The sequence below is a fragment of the Boleophthalmus pectinirostris genome, unplaced genomic scaffold (assembly GCF_026225935.1).
Source record: "Boleophthalmus pectinirostris isolate CB_2022bp ecotype Guang Dong unplaced genomic scaffold, ASM2622593v1 HiC_scaffold_2, whole genome shotgun sequence".
Lineage (NCBI taxonomy): Eukaryota > Metazoa > Chordata > Actinopteri > Gobiiformes > Gobiidae > Boleophthalmus > Boleophthalmus pectinirostris.
The window spans coordinates 26227048-26251105 of NW_026571152.1; the positions used below are offsets into that span (position 1 = coordinate 26227048).

The following is a 24058-nucleotide window of genomic DNA, read 5'->3' on the forward strand; positions in this document are numbered from 1 at the left end:
ATATTACAATAGTTTAAATAATATTAAGGCTAAAGCAGGCTAAGAAATAATAATAATAATTAAAAAAAATGCAATTGAGATTGAGCTTGCTATTTGCCATTACTAAATTAGCTCGTTTTAATACTTGTATGCTCACATTAGAAATTGCTCAGTTACTATGACGCTATAATTGCTTGCCAATCCGACATACAAAATTTAAAGTAATAATAATAGCATGGATGATGTGCAAAAAAAGAAGAAAAATGCAGCTAAGGTGGTTAGTTTAGCTTAATGTTTATTTAGAGGGACAAATGAAGATTAAGATAAAGTTGTGTTTTGTTTCACTGACACAGCATCATAAAAAACTAAGATGTTCTGCACCAGATTATAGCTACATAGCATGTGTTTGGTGTTATGCTGTTTACCATTTTGTTATAAAATGTTTTTTTGTGTTTTGTGTGTGTGTTTAACAGGTATCTGTGGTCATATTCCACATGTGATGAGGAGAACATGCATGGCCTATCTCTTTAAGAGCTGGAGTGTGCTATTGAGCGGGCTGGGTGAGGGTGGGGGTTGGCTGCAGTGGAACAGTCCTCTCTAATGAGCAGATTTTCAGAGAGAGAGAGAGATGCACTGAGTGAGAGAGAGAGCCACAGATTCAGGCGAAGGAGAAGAGAGCCTGTAACACCAAGACACCAGGCAGCGCTTCACAGGCAAAAAAAAAACAAAAAAAACATGGAGAACGCCAGGACATGCTGAAGAAGACTGCACAGAGCATACAGACAGATAGATGATAACGCACCAGACGGGCTAAGGCAGCCCTCACATACAATAAACCACTTATGGATGCTGTGGATTAAAACCCAGTAGACGTGTGCGGCAGTGGAGACCTGAAGAAAATCATCATTCCTCCTGTTTATTTTCATTGTCTGCTGCTGTAAGTGAAGCTGCGTATTGTGTGTGCGTGTGCTTATGGCAGGAGACTGCATTGGCGTTCTCTATCACAGATCTGACTAAAAGGCAGCCGAGTAGATTACCTGTTCTGTTTCCCCTATTTCTGTTTGTGCGTTTTGCAGTGGCGGAGGACTCTTACCACGGAGCTCAAACACGCTACAGTTGTTCATCACACGTCCATGGATTCACAGGAATGATTTGGTGCAGTTGGACTTTTGGTGCCCGTGATCCAGGGCTGCTTCAGTGCTACTATTTTAGAGGATTGAAGAGCTGTCACCGAGGAGTCTTGTGAGCGCTACACCCCAGAGACGAGGAGGCATCATCAGGTAGGAGGAGGAGTGCGGGGGCCTGAGACAGTGTAGGCAGCTCCATGGCAGGCCAAACCTCCTGGCTTATGTTTGAAAACCACACATCCTGCTGAGAGAAGATGATGGCAGACATGGGCCCGCTCCAGTCCTCTCTTTCCTGCACCTGCCAAAAACGAGCTGGGAAGTGCTAGCTGAAGCTAACAAGAGTATGGTGTGAACAGCACACCTAACTGAACCAGCAAACAGTTTATTTTCTCATTTTGTTTCTTCTTGCTGTTTGTCACACCAGCTGACATCCAAGAGTGGCTTTCTTCTGGAGGGAGAGCTTCCCCTTCCCCTCTCCACCTCCTCCTCCTCCTCACCTTTGACCTCATCAGCACCAGCTCCGTGGACTGCCACTAGCACCAACCTGTCCGTCTTTTTACTCTCCTCATTTTATTTTTCTTTTCTTTTTCTTTTTGTCGAGACTTTAAGGGAATTGCCAAAACCTATTTCATGCATGTCCACTGGCGGCAGGTTCAACTTTGACGATGGGGGGTCATACTGCGGAGGGTGGGAGGAGGGCAAGGCGCACGGGCACGGGATTTGTACTGGACCCAAAGGCCAGGGTGAGTACTGTGGCTCTTGGGCCCATGGATTTGAGCTGCTGGGCATCTACACCTGGCCCAGCGGAAACACTTATCAAGGAACCTGGGCTCAGGGCAAGAGACATGGGGTGGGTGTGGAGAATAAGGGGCGCTGGGTGTACAAGGGGGAGTGGACTCACGGGTTTAAGGGACGCTATGGTCTCCGCGAAAGCACCGGGACCAGTGGCAAATATGAGGGCACATGGAGCAATGGACTGCAGGACGGATATGGGACAGAGACTTACTCAGATGGAGGTAAGGAAAACTAATATTATGCTTCTTTAGTTTGTGATTATTACATCCAGCGACTTCATAAAACCATATTCATCCAAGTGGTTAACCCTACCTTGCAATGACTAGTTATTAAGGCTTTTATTCACACTTTTTCTTGATCTTATTACCTCTAAAATTGTCCTAATTGTTGTAAATTAAAGGTGCACTGCGTAACTTTTCGGGTCTGTCACATGCTTGTCTTCATGGAAATGTTATTGCTTTGCCTGGAATGTTCACAATACATCATTAAACCATCTGTCGAGCATTTATTTAGTGACGGTCTTTTAATTGAAAGAAACATAAAAACATGTATTCCTACTGTTGCTGGGGTCACCTCTTCACAGATCTGACCTGTAACTTGGCCTGGTGTTGTCTCCATGGAGATAAATACGCTTATTGCCATACTGCAGGAGAATATTCTAGCACAAAGCTGTAACATCTCCACACAAACAGGTGGTGGGCAATCTACGAGTAAAGTTACGCTGTGCACCTTTAATACTCAGGTCATTTAGGACAGCTGGCAATGTTTAGCAAAACCACAACTACTTTTGACATAGTTATATAGAGTTAACAATCCTATTCTTGATATTGTTTACCTGAAATAGTAGCTGTCAATAACATAAGAATGGGGCAGAGGCACAGATGAATTGTGGGTGTTTACATACGTCTGACACAGTGCATGTGCGAATGTGCAAAAGTGAGTGACTGACAGTTGTGCTGCAGGAGACAACTTGTTAGTGGTGAGTGATTGACAGATGTACAGTGTGATGTCTGTGTAAACTTCTGGTCATTATTTTTACCCACTCTATCTAAACACATCAGGTGAAGCTTTTGGTGATTCTTTGATTCCCAAGACTCACTGGCATGTCACCCAACCAATGTGTACACTACCAGTCATTAGCCTGGATACACATTCTCATTCAGTGTTTTTTTTTTTCTTTAATTATTCTACTTTCTATATTTTAGATGTATGGAAGACATCAAATACATGAAGCAAGATAAATTGGGATTATGTAGTAAAGAAGAAGCTAAAGTTAAATACCAAATATTTTTCAACAAAGCAAAAGGGTGGGCTACTTTGAGGAGTTATATATAAAAACAACATATAAGAGTTTTTCTTTGCTACATAATTCATAAATACATTTATCTTGCTTCATATATTTCATGCCTTTCATATAAAAAAGCAGAAAGTAGTAAACAAAAACTTGATTTGAATGAAATAGTAGTGTATATAGAAGATGTAGAGCAAAGGTAGAGATGAGATTTTAAATATTAAGTCCATTACAGAGATGGGAGGAAGACATACTCTTGCCCACTGTAAAAAAAAAAAAAGTATTAATATAAATATAGTTTTCTTATGTTCATTTGTACAAAACCCTAGCCCAAAAATAATCCTTTGATGGCCCTGGCTAATATTGTGTATCAGAAAGTTTGCACATCATTTCAATAATACACTTTTATGATTTCTATTTTTGTTTCATTATGCAATTGTCGACCCATTTGAACATATTTCAGTTTGTTACTTTTCTAATTTACGACTCGCACCTTTCCAGTGAATCAATAGAATCAATAGGCTTTAGGTCACATAGTTGGGCCTCCACACAGCATATGGATTCTTGTGTAAAAATAGAAATGCTGACACCCAAAAGCACCTCCACAAAAACTGACACTTTCTGCAACAGCTGAGAGGAGAATGCACGAGATAAAGCTTGTTATATAATTCTACGAGGAGCAGTTTGATAATGTGAGTTTGGACCACACACATACGCACAGCTGGTCTGATAAGATGCTCAGTTGTAGACAGGGTTTTTAGGGGTTGTGCCAGGACAAAGCCACTGAAATGTGCTGAAACAAAATGATACAGATACAGGTGAGGTTGGACTGAAAACAAATGTAAGACTCATAAGTGAACAGACTGTCTTATTGATAAAAAATCATCTCATAGTTGGAGAAGCGAGGAAAATTCTAGACAGTAGACCGGTAGGGGAAAGTCAAAGTAGAGACACATTGGCTAGAGTGGTACATAGTGTCACATTTTTATTTTCAGTGTCAGTGATGTTTTAGCCAAATTATTGTTTCTACTTAATGGGCCTATATTATTTTATTTTCTGATCTATGTTATAATGTTATTTCCTAATCACAAACATACCTGGAGTTGTGTTTTGTTTCTTTCACACATGTTTAACACACAAATCCTGTATTTTTAGGCTGAGATCCTCTCATCACAAGGTGGAACAAAGTATTTTTAGCTTTGGAGATGTAGACAGACTAATAATAAAGGGTTACTCAAATGTATGAATTAAACAAAATACAACTCTGGCTATGTTTTTGAAGATGTAACAATATTCCAACATGACTAAAAGCTTACAAGAGTCAGGTTTGCCTAATATAGGACCTGTAAATCTTATAAACACACTATGTAACTTCTCTGGGCCAGCACCTGCTTGTCTCTTTGGAAATGTTAGTGCTTTTCTTGGAATGTTCCACAATATGGCATTAACCTTATCTATCCCCAAGCAGACAAACAAATGACTCCACTAGGCCGAATTACCGATAAGATGGAGAGGCAACCCCACTCATTTTTGAGGAATAAAACTCTACCGAATACAATAATACAAGACGTGTTTTAGCACATTTCTTTTGGATTGACATAATATCGCTTGCATTGTTAAAAGGCCTATATTTCACAAATTTTTGCTAAATTCTTGTGAGCTTTTATCAATGTTATCATGTTGTCACCTCATCAAAAACATACTCGAAGTTGTGTTTTGTTTCATTCACACAAGTTGTAAATTAACCCAAATTACTAAGATATCATGTCATGTAGTGGTAGATAAATGCTACATTTGACCTTTGGTTCAGTAGAGATTGGCAATTCCAGGTCTGAAATGATCAATATGATTCTTGTGAAGGTGTATGGAGTTTAAAAATGCAGTGGAGGACTTTCTGTATTACCACATGACATTATAATGAGTGTTTTCAGTTTGAGAGAAGAACTCAGCCTAAATGTGCAGGATTTGTGTGTTGAACATGTGTGAATTAAACACAACTTGATGAGGAAACAATATTATAACAGATCACAAAATATAGGCCCTTTAACTGGGTAGTCCCAAAAAATACCAAGCTATTCATTTTTGTCAGTTTCGCCTCCAAGAAAAGGATGCTGTCTTGAGTCACCCCCACATTTCCTGGCAGTGCCCGCTCGGCCCGCTAACCACACCTGGTGCCATAGTTCGAGGAATCACATCGCACATCTCATATCACTAGCTGCTTGGCTTTTGTCCCTGTTACATCCTCCCACCTCTCTCCTTCCTCCCTCGCTCTTCTGCAGCCTCCCTGTACAGTAGGGTTTCCATAGCAACGCTCGCCGACATGCAGCAGGTCAGCGTGTCACGAGGGACTCTGTGCTCTGCTATGTGATTGGTCGACCAGTGCACTCAGTCGCCTCTGATTGGCTGCCGTGGCCTTCCGGGCTAATGGTGTTTACTGAGATGAAGAGCTAAGCTGACTGATTACCAATCGCACACAGAAAAAGGCAGAGAGGGACCGGAGAAGAGATGAAAAAAAACAACATTTTAGACAGAATGAGTCATGAGGAGGAGAGATTTGAGAGCTCACAACACTGGCTGATATTGTGATGAAGCTAATTGCCACACACTGAATAAAAGTCCCCTCTCTCTCTAAAGTGGGCCTTGTTTCATGTGAAAACAGTGCAAATGGGATGCTCGATTACACACATGCGTATGACAGCTCAGAGCAGCTTCACGCGGCCTACAGCTCATAGCAATAAACAACTACAATGCTCTGTTTTACATTAAAGTTGTGCAATTTTCAGATCATTTGGGGACTTGTTTGAAACGAGGATCATCTCAGGTAACTTTGCAGTCTGTGTAAATGTCAGCAGACTTCCAGCTTTTTCCATGCTTTACATTAAAACTTGTAATAGGAACAATACTTTCAAAAGGTATTTAGTTACAGAATACTGAATACCTATTTCTTAACATATTCAGATACATCCAGTCAAAGTGCTTTTTTCTGAATACTTGAAATACTTTAACACTGAGTTGCATGTTGCATTTTTGTGTAAAAACACAACATGTGATTAAAAACAGCTTCATTTGTTACACTATTAGTTCTGCATTTCCTCTCATTAACTGAAGAAGGAAGTATCGCACTTTTATTTTTGTCACTAATTCTGTGCAGTTTGAAGTCTGAATTGTGTGATCAAGAGCCGCTATGTACTCCTTTAATTTTAGAGAAGTAAGTGTATTCTGAATAATAATGTGGTACATGTATTCAGTTGCAACAACACTGATTTAAACTTAAGTCAAGCTCTCTTGCCTATAGCTGTTTGGTTTTACTCTGGTTTATAAATGCAGATTTCTCTGTAGATTATGTGCACAAAATTTTTTTTACGATTTAGGCTACGTAAAAAAGTTTTCAGTTTATCTTATAGATGCTCTATGTATCTTTTTTGGTGGGGAGGTCAGCTACAACAGAGACATTATTATTATTTTGTCTTTATTTTGTCTTTAATATTATGACATTAAATTGGTCTAGTTTGGATTTATTCAAATACAGGTGTTTTTACTGCTGAAAAATACCTATAAATATACATTCTTAGTGAGAGCAGAGCCACCTCTCCACTGATCTGACCTGTGGGCCTTCTAGTATGCCCTGCTTGTCTCTATGAACAAACTAAACTGATTATTTGAGCATATTCAGTTGTGTTTTTGTTACTCATCATTATTGACACACAGTACTCTCAAATGGACCCATTAGCTACAATATTTGTCCAGAATAAGCCCAAAGAAATAGGCTTATGATTCTTATTAGGCCAAGCATGTGATGATAATAACTGTTTTATCAGATGTGCGTCATGACTGTATTAATCTGAATATATTTGCGAGCTCTTTGAACAGAGAGCTGTGTAGGAGGAGACTCTTCATACTCAAAGAAAACGGGTTTGTCTGCACCTCTCAAACACATAAAGTGGGTTTGTGTTTTCTTTAGAAGTCAGAAGAGGTCAGGAGATACACAGAATTTATTATGAATTTGTGTGTCATGATACATAATATATTCACTTATCTTTCTATATATGAAAGATGGAACTTTATATTTTGTGGCACAATATTTAGTGTGTGTGCATTTTCTTTGTAAACAGAGAAAGATTATTATTATTTATTCATTTATTTTTTAATACAATAAGATTTGAGCTGTAGATGATTGAATAAGTGATGTTTATTTGTAATTATATTGATTCATTCTACTATTTATGTATCTGTTAATGAGATTGTCCATTTAAAAATACTTTATCTTGCATTTTTGTTACTGTATAAGCGGCAAAAAGTAGTTTCAGTATAATTGTTTTATAATAGCAATATATCGGGCTTCAAAATGTGTTATTGTGACAGGCCTGTGTAGTTGAATTTCAGCTTTAACTTCAGGAAATGTCATTAATGGGCAAAGGAAGTGAAGCTCCATGTAATTATGCCTTTCTGTCTGGGATAACAGATTATTATATGGAGAAACTATTTGCGAGTTTTCCTGAAAGTGATCTATTAAAGCTGCACTGTGTAAATTTTCTGGTGGACAGACTTTCATCTGCTTGTCTCCATGGAGATGTTGTTGCTTTGTCTGGAAAGTCCCGGGATGGCATTAAATGTATCCATCCTGCATTTACACAATATTATGGGTTTTTATTGATGTAAAAACTTGCATTCTGACTGTGAGTAGGGCTGGGTATCATAAAGAAGTTGCCGATACAATACATACATCGATACAGTGCACTTTTGGTTCAATGTGATATATTTCAAATCGATACGATACAGTTCAATAAAAAAGAAAGGCTAAATCGTAGCTGTGATACTAAATGTCTTTGTTAAACCACTTCTTGTGCAAAGTTAAAATGAAAAACGCCTATTTTACTCATCAAAACAGTGAAAATATCAGATGTTTCACAAAAATTATTTTCCTTCCACTAAACAAGCAACAAACTGTAGCACTGTGACAAAATAATTTAGTAAAATACCAAAAAATACTCTTGCCGATTTATCGATACAGCAACCCACGATATTGATACTGTATCATCACATAAATGTTAAGATATATTGATATTTTTGCACACCATTTTCTGTGAGTGTGCTGGCCTCTCCACAGATCTGGCCCCGTAGAGATAAATAAGTGTAATGCCATACTTTGGAACATTCCAGGCAACATCTCCATGGAGACAAGCAAGTGATGGACTCTTCACTAAAAGTTCAGTCGTAAACTTATCAGTCTGGGGTCTCATATCATTGGAAATCTTAAAGTTCCTTCTGGTTTGAGTGTTTTCAGTGACAGATTTGTTGATACGTGTTGTCTTAATCCACTCAGTACAAAGTTTATTTGTGACTACCTATGTATGTGTATTTCATTTAGGCTTATCTATTAGCCTGTTCACCTGGATTACTCACACATTGAAACTTGGTGTCATGATTATCATGGCCTAAATAATTGTGATTAATGATAATATCATGATCATTATAAAAGTTGCAGACAGTTCAGAATGTTTATGGATATGAATAATTATAATTTTAATAATTAATGCTTAGACTGCTGCCCCCACGACCCTTCCCTGGATAAGTGGAAGAAAATGGATGGATAATTTTAATATTACAATACATAAGTTCCATATTTAAACAACTGTTATAGTTTTGTACATTGCTATAGCTGAAAACAACAATGATCTAGCAGAGAACATTATGGATAAGCATTTTTCTGCACATTTTGGTGATACAATGGTGATTATTTTTGCTGGCAATTGTTACGATTATATAAACTGTCCCACAATTGATTATTGTCTACACTTTTATCACAATAAATGATATAATTGTTTATTGTCCCGTCCCTACTCTCATCCACATCATTGTAGCATTTCTGACCATGAAGAAACAGTGAATTTCCTCACACATGTCGATGGAAGTTAGACTCATTTTTATATTATTTGATTATCATTAAAGCCATGTGTTTTGTTCATTAGTTGATCAGTAAAACGGAGAAGCATAATCAGAGAAACATTTGTAAATCTTAAAGGTGCGCTGTGTAACTTTTCTTGTGGAGGGTCCGCCAACTGCTTGTCTCCGTGGACAAGGAATGTTCCACAGTGATGCAATAAACTCATCTATCTCCATGAAGATAAGCAGAAAAGAAACTAGGCTTAGATACAGATCAGATCTATGGAAAGGCGTCTCAGTGTATCTAAGTTTTTCAGGGTATTTTTAAGTAGTAAAAACATCTGTAATGGAATAAATGCAAAATAAACAAGATTGATACCGTAGCAGGTGGTGGATCCTTTACCAAAAAAGTTACAGAATGGAGCTTTAAATAAAAAAAAAAAAAAAAAAAAAAACTGGATAGACAGCTGTTAACATTTGTACTGAGTGGACTATAATCCTTAAAAGGAAATCATGAAAATAGTCTGAAGCAAAAAGGACAGTGTGATTTATAACTTCAGCCTTGTAGCCACTTTGCTAGTTTGATCTAATATTGCTACTGCAACATTTTCTCGTTATTGTTTGGATGTAAAAATCCAAATAAAATGCTGAAACTCGACATTCAAAAGTAAAAACTCAATTGTGCACACATTAGAAGATCACTTCGGTCTCAAAAGTCCCACAGTGTAGCGTTAGCTTATGTTATGTAATGCTTTGATGTTTGTGGGTAGGATTAGTGTTTTGGTCTGAAACATGAAAACTCTAAATATCAAAGCTGGAAGTCTGCCCTGCACCACTGCTAGGCTCTGTACATATTTAAGCAGAGGTGGGTAAAAGAGACCAACAAAGCAAGAAAATACAGACATAACTGTACTACCTATTTCTATTTACAGTGCCTATGACAGGTTGGACTACTCCTTTTACTTAAACACAGTTAAGATCATTATATTTAAGATTTTATTACAAATTTCTCATGTATTTTTTCCCAATTAAGCCATTTTTTAGGTTTCAGCTTTTACTTCTTGGTTCGAAATCATGATACTAGGGAATTTCATTACTATTACCTAGCAACCATGTTGTAATGTACAATGGGCCAAAACTCTTCTAATATACACAGATTATTATTTGACAAATACAGATATAAGAAAACACCTTTATTTTGTTGATATAATGTTGAAAGTAGCAGAAAACTATGTTTCTGTTGTAAATCGTGTCTTACGTTTGGATAGTATTCTCCTTGGTGTGATCAGTGTGTTTAGAACTCTCTACTTCCAGTATTCTGAAATTGCCTATTGATTGCTGTAAAACTATAATTTATATTTACAATAGGTACTATCCAACGGAATGAAGTAAAAATTTGAATACACTTTATGTTGAAACAGTATACCATAGTAAGAGCAAAGAAAACATGGCTGCATAAACACTGCTGGAGTATTATGTAATGTGTGACTTGGCTTTATGTGACTAATTAGTACAATATTGAATATTGTCATCATGGGGATGTACTGAGTAACATGAACAGTGTTCCCCAGGGTGCTGATGAGGCAGATTCAAACATATAGTCATCTTATCATAACAATAAAACCCAATATTAATCGTAAAATTAACAGCATTTATTTAACACATGGGAGGTGGTTTACAGGTTCTCTTCCTGTAATCTGGGTTCCCTGATCTGATCTAATTATTACATAATGAAATTACATGACAAAATGTTAGGTGGCATGTCTTCTCTATAAAAGTAGGGCAGTAAAACTCTCTTAACTCTTCATAAATATTTTCTGTGTTCCCAGATATGAGCGACGTATTTTCAAATCAAATATTGCTTTCACAGTTTATGAATTCCCTCTTTGAGCTTTTGGATGTGTTTCATTCATGTCCGTACCTTTTTGATAAATAGTAAATGGTCACATTTTTATATAGAGCTTTTCCACCTTCAAGACACTCAAAGCACTTTACATCAAGGAACCACTCACCCATTCACAAACACATTCATACACCAGTGTACACAGACGCTGGGGGTGGGGTGGGTTAAGGGTTTTGCCCAAGGACACAATGACAGCATTAATTTATAGAAGTTGGAATTGCACTGCCATCTGTGGGTCATTGTGTTCTGACAGCTCTACCAATGATGTTTATGTCGAGAGCAGGATTCGAACTACAAACCTTCAGAAATGCCATTAACTGAGCCACAGTCGTCCCTGCTGGTTCTTCTCTAGAGTGTTTGGGATCAGGACCAGTTCAACCTGTGGCCTCTGGTTCTTTGGTCTTAAGATTTTTGTTTTTTGAGTGTTGGTGGCCTCCCGTAGAGCCCTCCTCCTCTCTCTCCTTTTGCACCTTATTTTGCCGTTTTTCCTCTTTACTTTACTAAGCTGGTCTCAGTTTTTCTAAAATGTCATCTTTGGAGCTTTGCTAAAATTCACCCTTTAGATGAAGTGAATTGTGGGCTGTAGAGGGAGAGAGGTTTGAACTACAGAAATGCAGTGCTTTGAGGTGTGATGTTGTGAAGCTTTGAGCCTGTAGCTGTGATAGAACTGTGAAACCCGGCCGCCATGGGGATGTCATAACTTCAGATCCAGTGGAATTAAATTTTTTCCCCATTTTAATTAAAAGATTGTATTTATTTTTAACCATATGAAAAGTGACATCAGGTGGAGCAGAGCATTTCAGTAATAAACAATTATAAACAGCTTAAAGGTTAGCAGCTAATGGGCTTTTTGCATTTAGTTGAAATGTACAAGTGTAAACAATATTTTAGTGAGTATTTAGAAAGTCAATGGGTCGATTGATAGGCCTGCCACAAAAACAAAACACGATACATTTACTACAGAGAAACATCGCAATAAATGATAATATTGAAACTACATTATGCCACTGACACAAAAACAATAATGCAGGATAATCCCAGTAAAACATTTTTAAATAGATAGTACCATTCAAAAGCCCTAAGCTGCAACATATAAATAGCAAAATGAACCAAGAATTAGCCACAGAAGTTTGTTATTCAATCCGGTATAGCTCATATCTTATTGTATTACAACAAAAAATGTACACACGATATATATTGAGCCCCCAATATTGTTGCATCTTTCATATATACTGAACGATAAGTCGACAGTGATTATTGTGACCTAACAATTGAGTTACATGAAAAATACCACGTAGCAATCAGTCGTATGCAAATTTTACATAAGAGATGAAGGATCAGGCGTATTCATCTTAATGAGCTCCACAGCGCTTGAGCACGAGTCGACTCAGTGCTGTAACTCGCTCCTCTCCTGATCTGTACGCTACATTATACACACTGTAATCTATAGAACTTGTGCAGCTCACATGGCAATGTTATGAGCTGCACACAGGGACAGGACTTGTGTTGTTCTCTTACTGTTGCCTTTTGCACAGGACTGGCTGGGTCCTTTGGGGGGGATATCTGATTTATACTTGGTGATGTCCCTGCTAGTAACCCAGGTTTACAACTTCTCTGGTGGAGAATTTGCCTCCTGCTTGTCTTATTTTTTACCTAGATGTTCACAGTATGGTATTAAACAGCATTGAATTAAACAGATCTTTATGGAGACAAACAGGTGACACTATCAGACCAAGTTACATGTCAGATCTGTGGGGGAACATTATTTATTTAATTATTTAATATGGCCAGAGCAATTAGATTGGGGTGTGGGACCAGATGTATTTTTTTAAGTGTTTATTGTGTTATTTTCAACACATGTAAATCCCACTAACAGTAAGAAGGTATGTTTTATTCTTTAACAATACTGACATACTGTGGAATATTCCAGCAAAGCATTAACATTTCCATGAAGCCAAGTTCCAAACGGGCACGGACCCTCAACCAGAAAAGTTATGCAGTGCACCCTTAAGTTATACTGTAAAACTAAGCTCCAAGTCTTTTTGCGATGTCTTAAAATCATAAGTATGAAACTTGGCCATAGCGCTCATGTGCTTTGGCCTCCTCAGCTCTTCCTCTACTTTAACAAACACAGACATACAAGTGCTGACATGCTGAAATGACACATTAATAATTCATAAGATCACTAATTTCTCCTGATTCACACACTCTTCTGAGCTCCACCACACTGGTTTACAAATCAATAGTTTGAGGTGTTAATAAGACACTTGGTCTGATATGCATAATATAGATCCCTGTGTATTATAGACTGTAACAAGTGATTGAATTTTAATGTGGTGTTGTTAACCATTGCTCTTATGTATTGTGTTGTGTCTCTTAAGTGAATGAGAGTCCTTAAGAGTCCATTGTTTGAGACACACTAATTATAAATTCAGTTCCAAGTTGGCTCATGATCAAATCTGTGTCTCTATTAGGGTCTGTAGCTTTGATCTTTTTACATTAACCCACTGTGGACAGCTTCATTTACACAGGAGTCTGGACCACTGAAAAAATAATGAAGAGGTCACTTTGTGTGTTAACTTGAGAACTTTTGAAATACAAATATTTGAATGACATGTTGTGTTTCGAGTTGGAGTAAATACAGAGATAAAACCAACTTAAAATTTGGTGGCGAGGGAGTAGAGATGACTGGACGAATGATACTTTCCAGTGACATTGCACTGGAGGTGTTTTACATGTATCCCTAACGTTGGAATGTTTAGGAGTTACCATGGTGATGCAATGCACTCATTAGCACACACTGGCCATGTTTACATAATGTTCTTTTAATTCAGAATTAATTGTTCTGAGTGAAATAGTTCGGTATTAAAATATTCTCTTTCAAGTTTACGTGGAAATAATAATCGAATAATTATTTTCATTAGGAAGTGTTTATGTGTTCTTTTTAAAGTGAAATACATTTTTATTCAGAATTAAATTATTTTTATTCGGAATTAAAGCTCTCAAGTAAATGTGGCAACTACTGTCAAAAAAGTGTGTCTAAAAACAATATGGATTATTCAAGATATTTTTGGCGCCTATGATCAATACAGATGTTCATGGTCCTGTTTTGGAGTTTGATTTTCAACTAAAAAGTGACAGTGACTAACTAGCTAGCTTGTGACTTTAATGTTATTAGAGAGGGCCTTGTTTAACAGCTCAGCTCACTCGTTTTATTTCCAACCAAATCAGCTCTTTCTGGTCAGATTATGTTAAAATAAAGATCAAATTAAAGTTTAACTTGAGTAACAGAGCTTCTACGAATTTTCTACGACATCAGCAGCAGTATTATTGTAACTGTTGCATCTTGTTAAATACATGTACTGAAAATACTGTATGTATTCAAAGGACTGTATTGCAGTATAGTTGTACATTTCTTTCAGGATATAGATTTCAAACTGGACAGTGGGAAAAATAGAACACACAGGTCTTGTGCTGCATATAAGTGTGCTTTTTCCTTATCTTATGATATAAAAATAAAAATGATAAAAAAATAGATCTTTCTTTTTTCACTTCAATACTGTTTTATTGAAATTTATGTAATGTGTATATATAAACAGTATAAACTTAACCATGGCGCTCTCTCTTCCCTTTTAAATCAGCTTCAGAGTTTTGCTATTGTCAGCTCCAACTCAATGTAGTGTCAATGTGCGGTCTAGTGGTCTGTGTGAACTGTGACTTCCTGTTGCCCTGGGCGAATTCGGCCTTTTCTGTTGTAGTAAATTCTCTGAGCCCCAGAACTGAAATGTTTTAAAATCCAGCCGTTTTCTTTTGACACTTTCACAGTATTGTTGATAAGACTGAATTATCTCTGCCTTCTGTTTCGTATTACAGCACATGGCAGTAATCGTGTTTAGTCATTTTTATTTATTATTATTATTATTCAACAAAACCCCACCCTCTCTTCACGCACACACACATAAAACTACACAAGAACCAGTACATCAAATGTCAGTCAAGTCCAGCCCTGTTGAAAAGTTCAAAAACCATGTCCATGTCAGCTCCAAGTCCAGTCATGTCTCTCTCACAGAGTCATTTTATCTTCTGATCTTGTGCCTTTGTCATTCATTGATTCCCCTTGATAAAAAAGAAGAAAGAAGTTTACATTGTTATGGCAAAGTTCTCCTCTTCCTCACAGTGTGTGTTTCAGCACCATGGAGAGAGACACTGGAAAAACAGCACAGGGCTCAGCTGAATATTTGATCTCCTCCACAGTCCAGACTCTCTTATATTAGAGACAACAGCAGGTCAATGCTCTGGACTTTAACCTGCAGATGTGTTACTGAAAATACAGGCTATCACTCTTCAGTCACTGAGGTCTGGACATGGGAAGGATCTGCCTGCTGAAATAAAGAAAGAAAGCACAACAATGATGACTTAATGACTTCCTTAATGGCGCGGTACTAAATTTATAGTGTCTTAAAAACATCAAGTTCATTTTAAATGGTTTGCAGTGGTCCAAAGTTGTTTCTCACTTTAGGCTTTCCAAACATCCTAATTATTCACTGGAATGAGTTTTTCACAACAGGCCAGAATGGAGCTTTGCCTTCACATTAAAGCCAACAACAACTAGCATGCAAACAACTTCCTGATTGTCAATACAGCACGCAGCTGACATATTTTGACCTTAAACTGCTTATATAATATATCAGTACCAGGACAAGACAAACTTTCCTCAACTACTACTACAGGTACAGACCCTTTAATGACAAGTAAAAACGTAAAAGTAAAAACAATAATTGCTAGGGACAATAACAGAATTATCGTGGTATCGTATCGATACATTTTTCACAATAATATCGTGGACCTTTACAACATATTGAATTACAAGTCTCTTTGCTTAAATTAAAAGTTATGGTGCATCAATGGAAAAAAAAGACAGAGGGAACTACACAGACCATGATCTTTTGCTCTATTTCAGTGCAGACTACAAGAAGAAATAACAGTTCTTAGCACTTTTAAGTTTTAGTTCTTTGGATTAAGTCTTGTCAAGGCATTTAAGAGGAAAAGGTAGCATATTAACAGTTTTGTTAGCCTCCACAAAATATTGCAATAAATATCATATCGTGAGATGTATATCATGAAAACCAAGAGATTTGGATATCGTTACATCCCTAATTGTGAGCCTCCCCACCATATCATGAGCTTTCCCACGATATTGCAATAAATATTGTTCAGTGAGGTTCATACCGTGACAATATCGTATCGTGACACTTGGATATTGTTACACCCCTAATGTTTGCTTTGGAAAAGCAAAAAGAAATGCTTTCTATTCACTCTTGGATTGCTGACAATGTCCAGACTCTCAGACACTATAATAAACCATGAGCTTTGTACTTTCAGTTATCAGTTTCGTAATGTTATAAAACACAAAGTACTGGCTTTGTTTCAGGAGAAGTATTTTTGTTAAGTACACATTTTCCTCTTATACTGTTGGAGTAGTCCACAGTTGGTCTCTTTGTTCCACTCTCTCTCTCTCTCTCTCTCTCTGTCTCTCTCTGTCTCTCTCTCTGTCTCTCTCTGTCTCTCTCTGTCTCTCTCTCTGTCTCTCTCTCTCTCTGTCTCTCTCTCTGTCTCTCTCTCTGTCTCTCTCTGTCTCTCTCTCTGTCTCTCTCTGTCTCTCTCTCTGTCTCTCTCTCTGTCTCTCTCTCTGTCTCTCTCTCTGTCTCTCTCTCTGTCTCTCTCTCTCTGTCTCTCTCTCTGTCTCTCTCTCTGTCTCTCTCTCTGTCTCTCATTTGAACATTTTGGTGTGAGTTTAACGAGATGCTAATCTTGTCAACAGCTTTTAGGTGTGTGCGTGCTTTTCCTTTGATCTCTGGTTCATATGGTTCTACATCTGTGCTGACATGACAAAGGCTCAAGCCCAGATGTGCGGCCAGCTGCCTGTGTCCGGGACTGCTTTTGTCTGTGCCTCAAAAGGCGACTGCAGCATCATCTTTAAATGTATAAATATAACCATAAAACCACCTGTAATTGTATAAATGTAAGGTAGAGGTGTTTAATGTCATACTGTGGAACATTCCAGGCAGAGCAATGACATACCCATGGAAACAAGCAGGTGATGAACCCTCTACAAAAAGTTACACAATGCATCTTTAACTGTACTAATATGAGCACTCTTTCTGACGTAAGCAACAAAGCCGTGACTCCTAACCTCAGCTTCATTCAGAGATTCCACTTCTCCGACACTTGAGCCCACAAGGGAATGCTTGTTTGCGCTGGAGCAGGGAACGTGGTTGCAGTCCTTATATGGGCATGTAGTTTGGTTAGAGCAAGTGCGTTTGCCACAGAATGAATCAGTGCTGTTACATCAGAGGTATGGGCAGGCGGGATGGATCACTTCACTCCCATTGGAACACACACTTCCGCTTGTATCTGTTTGTGTTTGTGTGTGAGAGAGAGAGGGAGGGAGAGAGGGAGAGAGAGGAAGAATGGAAAGACACTGATGTCCTACTTTTACCATCATGAAAACGTGTGGACTATTGTGCTGCCGGTCTTTGTGAATGAGACCCTTCTGAAAACTTAAGACATTCCCATTCTTATAAAAAATATAGATAATATGTCACTGTAGTGATTCAAAGGATGAGATATTGTGTAACAAAAAACACAGTATTTCCATTGTTTTATATTGCCCTATTTTAAAACAGCCAATGTACCAAATGTTAAGTGGGTATTCTCTCTGTTCACAGGTACTTTCCAGGGTCAGTGGGTCGGGGGTATGCGTCATGGTTATGGAGTCCGACAGAGCGTCCCATACGGGATGGCCGCTGTCATTCGCTCCCCTCTGCGCACGTCCATAAACTCCCTGAGGTCCGGCTCAGAGCACAGCAATGGCACTGCTCTATTGGACCGGAGCGGGGCTGTGGTCCCGGTGCCCCCCTCTGGTCCTGGAACCCTCACCACCAGTGTGTCCATGTGCAGCACCGGGAGCAGCGGCAGCAGCCCCGCAGTGTCCCGGGGGGGCTTTGTCCTGACCGCCCACAGCGAGGCTGAGCTGCTCAAGGGCAAGAGGAAGAGCGGCCTGTTCAGGAGGTCCATCCTGTCCGGACTCAAACTCAGGAAGTCCGAGTCCCGGAGCTCTCTGGCCTCACAGAGGTCCAAACAGAGCTCCTTTAGGAGTGAGGCTGGGATGAGCACAGTGTCATCTGCTGCTTCAGACATCAACTCCACTATCAGGTAACCATAACAATACTCACCAAATGCACTTTTCTGATTAAAAAACACCAGTCAGTGGGAGGGGAGGGCAGCCTCTTAATTGCGAGTTCAAATCCAGCCTTTAATTCATCGAACACTTGATGAGACTCTTTATAAATTCTGAAATAGTTATTTCCTGAAAATGAAGAGGTCTGTGCAGATACTGCGTTGTTGGGAGAGGACTGGTGGATGGCTTCTAAAAGGATTGCTGAATGTCTTTCACTGCTAAGTTCCTCATGTATTAAACTCTGACCTCAATTATGCAAATAATAATAATGAAACACAATTGGTCTACCAATTTTGAGACTATTATCAGAAGAACTGTTACTAGGTCGGGTTTTGAAAATGCAGACGTTGCCTTTTGAAATGTGCTTCTTGGTGTGAGGTGTTCTTAAAGTTCAGAGTCAGACATTTCTGTTGAAGTCAGGCGACAGGAGACATTAAGGCAGCAGCTGGCCCACTTTAGTACCTTTGGAAAGGCCAACCTCTTGTGCAGCTCAAGGTGGCCCCAGTCTGAGATTAAACTGAGAGTTTACTACTGACCTGGCATGGTGCCCAAGAGGACGTTTCCTGTGGTCATGTGACCTGCTGGTGATTCCTCTGTGCCTGTGAAAATGTAAATGAACAGAAGTTTTCTGTCATTTCAGTTTCTCATCATCTGAGGCTGATTTGCCTGCAATATTGTTGGATTATAAATATGTGATCATGTTTGAAGATTAGTTACCAATTAAAGCGAGAACGATGTCAGGAGTCAGCAGCAGCTCTTGAACTGCTCATTACCAGAAGTGTTGACAGCAACTGATCAGGCAAGATTAATTTCTGACAAAGCTTATAATGAGAGACACTTTTAGATTTGTTTTCAATGACATACAAAGCTTTTGTGAATGAAGCTACATTTTTAATCAAAATTAAGACCTATCAATTTCAACTTTGACAATACAATACAAAGCTTTTGTAAAGTAATTTGCATATCTATCATGTTGTCTAATTATACTAAACTAAAAATAAAGCAGTTGGTCTCTAATAACTGATACACATGTCTATATTTCAGTCTAGGAGATGGAGACGCTGAGCTGGCAGTTGCTGACGATGATGTGGACGCCACGGCAACAGAGACCTACAGCGGCGAGTGGAAGAATGACAAGAGGACGGGGTTTGGGGTGAGCCGGAGGTCCGACGGGCTGCAGTATGAGGGGGAGTGGCTCAGTAACAAGAGGCACGGATATGGGTGTACCACGTTCCCTGATGGCACCAAAGAGGAGGGCAAATACAAGCAAAACATCCTGGTGAGCGGAAAGAGGAAGAACCTGATTCCCCTAAGAGCCAGTAAAATCAGAGAGAAGGTGGACCGGGCCGTGGAGGGGGCGCAGAAGGCCGCTGACATCGCACGGCAGAAAGCAGAGATCGCCTTGTCCAGGTACAGATGTGTTGTTTTTAAAACCTTCATTACTCCACCACCACAAGCAAGGAATTCATTGTAAAGGGCCCATATTATGTTATTTTCTGATATGTTATAATGTCAGAAACATACCTGGAATTGTATTTTGTTTCCTTCACGTATGTTTAACACTCCACTGTGTTTTTAATACACGTTCACTAGAATAATTTGGATATTTTCAGACCTCACATTGCAAATCTCTACTGAACAAAGGTAAAAAGTAGCTGTGAAACTACCACTTCATGACACCACAAGGTGGGACAGAGCATTTTGAGCTTTGGAGATGTAGACATACTACTAATAAAGAATTAATTGGACATGTGTGAATGAAATAAAACACTTCAGGTATGTTTTTGAGGAGGTAACAGGCTTAAAGCTCAGAAGTGTCAAGTCACTTTTGCATAATACAGGACCTTTAAATTAAGTGAAACTTGATTATTGGTTGATTGATTGATTGCTTGATTATTATTGAAGCTTTGATTTTTGTTTGGAGACTTTTCATAACTAAGTAAGTAAGGCATTTCATGCGTTGAATGTTAATTTACCTTTTGGTTTGTGCTATACTCAAAAATTGTGTTTTTGCGAATGAGGAAAATAGTGTGGCGGTGAACTCTTGCGGATCGGTTTAACTGAGATCAATGACAGATTAAAATCAGGGCTTAGGTGAAGGTGAACGACGGGTTAGGAGGTCGGGCCCATTGCACTCGGCACTCTCTGAACAGCGATATAAAGCAACATTTTTATTTATCAGCTCTGACCCCAAAGCAGCTGCAGGCATGGACACATTGATACTGTTTTCATATCAGGACCAATCAAAAGTAGGTCTATAACCCAATTTGCTCTCACGAACCAGGTTATAAGGCTGTCTTAACAGTTCTGTATCATTTATAGTAGCTATGTCCAACATCATGTAATTTTCCACTTAATATTAGGCTAAACCATTGTATTTGTTTGATGAACTTCATATGGGGACATAAATGCAGGCTTTAGTAGCATAGTAAGAAGTTGTGCTTAAATTGGTGTTGCGCAAGACCAAAGTGTTAATAGTTTTGGGTGAAAGGTACTCCTGATCTGATAAGCCACCAGAGATTTCAGGAATGATTGGCCTGTAGCTATGATATTATGTGACATAGATTATAACACCTGGAAACAGAATCTCTTTAGTGACAGATTCAACTATTTGGTTGGTCTGTTTGTCTCTGCAACATGTGTGATTAATTTGTTGGTAGAAACACAGAGACATCAATCCTGTATTGTTGACTGAGGGTAAAAAGTTATACATTAAAACAGCTGTGAAAGAGAACAGGCCAATAGAGTGACTAAGATATTTAGTGAACAGTGCTTACAGCGGAGAGCCCAGTGTCACGCACACAGTGCATACAGTGCATACAGTGCATCGCATGCAGAGGATACTTGAGCTGAATCAGTAAAGATCCAATCCTATTAGTCCCGTTGGCCGCTTTCCTCTGAGGGCACCAGGGAAACAGTGCTGCTGCAGCTTAAGCAACGCTCCACTCACACAAACAGCAGAGAAAATACTTCATATGGAGCAAGACAATGTTTAGACCAGTAGCCTCTAGATTTACATAGCAAATGCTAGTGAATTCAACTAGTTTTGGATTTGGATTTGTGCTTTGGTACATGCTGCGTTTGTGTAACTAATGCCAAACTTTTAATGTTGTTTTGTTTTTTTTGTTTTTTTATCTTGAAGAGTTTTGGGTCTCAGCAGCTCTTACCTTGAAAAATGCATTAGAAAATGTAATCCAGATTTGAGCTTGTACCAGGACAGGACAGAGTCTGTCCCAGAACAGCAGGTATTTCCTAATAGGACGCCCCGAGAGATCCTTAGAGGTAAAATAGAGAACAGAACAAGATTTCTTAAACTATTGGCATTTGGCAAGAGTTATTGTTTACTATTGAAAAAAATATGGGATGTCACTTATGGCTGAATAGAATAACAAAGTTAGGACCTTAGTTGGACTTTTTTGTCAGAATTATTGCTAGATAATGAATTTAATATATTGGATGTGCAGCCTTTTCCTTGTAATGGATGCATATCTGTGCAAAGTCTCTATTATGTTGTCTCAAATTTTTTTATGTAAAAAATGTTCACATTAAAAGGTGAAGGGGGCTGTGCAGCAGGACAAAAGAGGCAGAGACAGTGTAAGGGAAGAGCCCCGTTCCCCTGTCTAATCGGATCAGTGCCCTCTAAGCACTCCCGTTGTCTCCGTCATTACTCCACTAGCCGAGGACGATACATGATTCATACCTGGACATGAGCATCACTCTAAAGTCTGTTCACGGGGCTCAGAGGATCAGGCCAGGGCAGACACTCGGGCAGACGCTCAGTGAGTCAGGATACAACAGGGACAGCAAGCCATGGATTACATTTGTTATTTATTTAAAAAAAAAACACATGACACAAATACATAATTAGATGTCAAGGAAATTTTACTTTAAATTAAAATTTTACTATTTTCTGATCTGTATTATAATGTTATATAATATTGTTATGTAATGCTTTAATGTTTCCTGATCCAAAACATACCAGGAGGTGTGTTTTGTTTTATTCACGCATGTTTAATACAGAAATCTTGCACATTTAAGTAATAAGTCTAATAATAAAGAGTTACCCAAACATTTGTAATGAAACAAAACACAACTCCAGCTATGTTTTAATGAGGTAACAAAAGTCAAGTTTGTGTAATTTTGGACCTTTAAGTAACTGTAATTAAAAAGTCATTTAAACCGTTTTTATTGTTCTCCCATATGATCAATCAACTTCAATGAATCAACTTAATGTTCCAAGGTCTCACACCATTTAATTAGAATGGCCAAAATATATCTGTTAGTGGTCAGTGTGTGTTTGTTTGACATTGTTTCATAGGTGGGTAATTCAACCCTATTCAGTGAAGTGTTATAGATAGGCTTGTCGCAATAATTACTATATGAAGTTATCATTGAATATATGAAAGCTGAAACAGTGCTTTTTGGGGTCAGTATTTATTATGAGTGCATTTTCTTTGCTCTTATGCAAAATTGTGGTTATTTTGTGGCTATATGATTAGATTTAATCTATAAAAAATATATATATTAACTTCTATGACTCATTATAGATGCAAACTAAGTACTAAAGCATTTCATTCTGCTGTTTATTTATTGCAGCTTGTGATTTGATATTGTAAACATTGTGGACTTTAATATATTTTTGTGGTTTAAAGGCGCATTGTGTAACTTTTCTGGTGGAGGGTCCATTAAATGCTTTTCTCAATGGAAATGTTATTGCTTTGTATGGGATGCTTCACACTATGGCATTAAACCTTTCTATCTTCATGGAGACCAAGTTACAGGTCACATCTGTGAAGCGGCGACCCCGTTACAGTCAGAATGCCTGTTTTTCTAGGTGTTTTTGAGCTAGAAAACCGCTGTAATTGAATAAATGTAAGGTAGAGCTTAGGGATGTAACGATATCCAAATATCTCGATATTTATTGCAATATTTTGGAGAGGCTGATTTTAGATAGGACACTTTTTTGATTTTAAAATACCCTGACAGGGATTTAGTTTGAAATATTACTGTAATAATCCCAAGAATTCAAGTAAAAAACATATAACTTCATGTTGTCTGCACTGAAATGAATCATGGGATATGTAGTTCCTGATGTTTATTAGCTATTGCTACTATAAAACCATGCATTTAAAGCAAAGGAACTTGTAATTCAATGTATTCTGACAGCCCACAGTATTATTGTGAGACTTTTGACGATACAATAATGTTTCGGTTATTGTTACATCCCTAGTAGAGCTGTTTAATGTCATACTGTGGAATATTTCATGCAGAGGAATCTCCACAGAAACAAGCACGTAATACACCCTCCACCAAAGAACTTACACAATGCACCTTTAAATCTTGCTTCATTATTGTCATTTATCGTCTTTATTTACTTTAGCAATACTTGAGCAGTTCAAAATTTGTTATCATGACAGCCCCATTGAATTCTGTATATCCTTTCTTTCCGTTTCTACTTGTGAATCCTTCGCGGTTGGTCTGGTGGTGGTGTTGCATAATCAAGCCCCTTTGAGTGGACCGCTGACTCATCCAGAAACAGGTGGTCCCCCAGAACAGCACATCGTAGGGGAGAGGAAGTTGTAGATGGGAGTTTGACATAATCTGAGGAGAAAGCTGTAAACATCAAAGTAGAGCAAATTAATATTATATGATTTACTTCCTTGTTACGTCGTGCCATCTTCTTCCTTGCCAGTGGGGGGCTTCTTCAATAATATAGTTGGTCAAAATTATACAGCTCGCTTCTCTTTCATTGCCTATAGCTTCCAAAAGAGATTGATGCATGAGATGAAATGTTATTAAATGTTATTGGCAAAAAAGTGATAATATTTTTTATGAGACAA

The 24058-nt window shown here is 38.3% G+C and overlaps 1 protein-coding gene across 1 annotated transcript; it reads left to right on the top strand.

Annotated features, from left to right (window-relative positions):
• The first annotated feature begins 1740 nt into the window (after positions 1-1740).
• jph3b (junctophilin 3b) lies at positions 1741-23818 on the top strand. Its single transcript, XM_055155892.1, has 4 exons — positions 1741-2122; positions 17707-18193; positions 19263-19628; positions 23770-23818. The coding sequence occupies exons 1-4, from the start codon at positions 1741-1743 to the stop codon at positions 23816-23818; spliced, it is 1284 nt and encodes a 427-aa protein (XP_055011867.1).
• Positions 23819-24058: the final 240 nt, after the last annotated feature.

What these genes read in the sequence shown, in the direction of transcription:
- jph3b (XM_055155892.1), top strand. Translation starts at nt 1,741, where the DNA reads ATGTCCACTGGCGGCAGGTTCAACTTTGACGATGGGGGGTCATACTGC. An exon ending in AGAGACTTACTCAGATGGAG is followed by an intron (nt 2,123 to 17,706) that starts GTAAGGAAAACT and finishes CTCTGTTCACAG; the next exon opens with GTACTTTCCAGGGTCAGTGG. An exon ending in GCAGAGATCGCCTTGTCCAG is followed by an intron (nt 19,629 to 23,769) that starts GTACAGATGTGT and finishes GTGGTCCCCCAG; the next exon opens with AACAGCACATCGTAGGGGAG.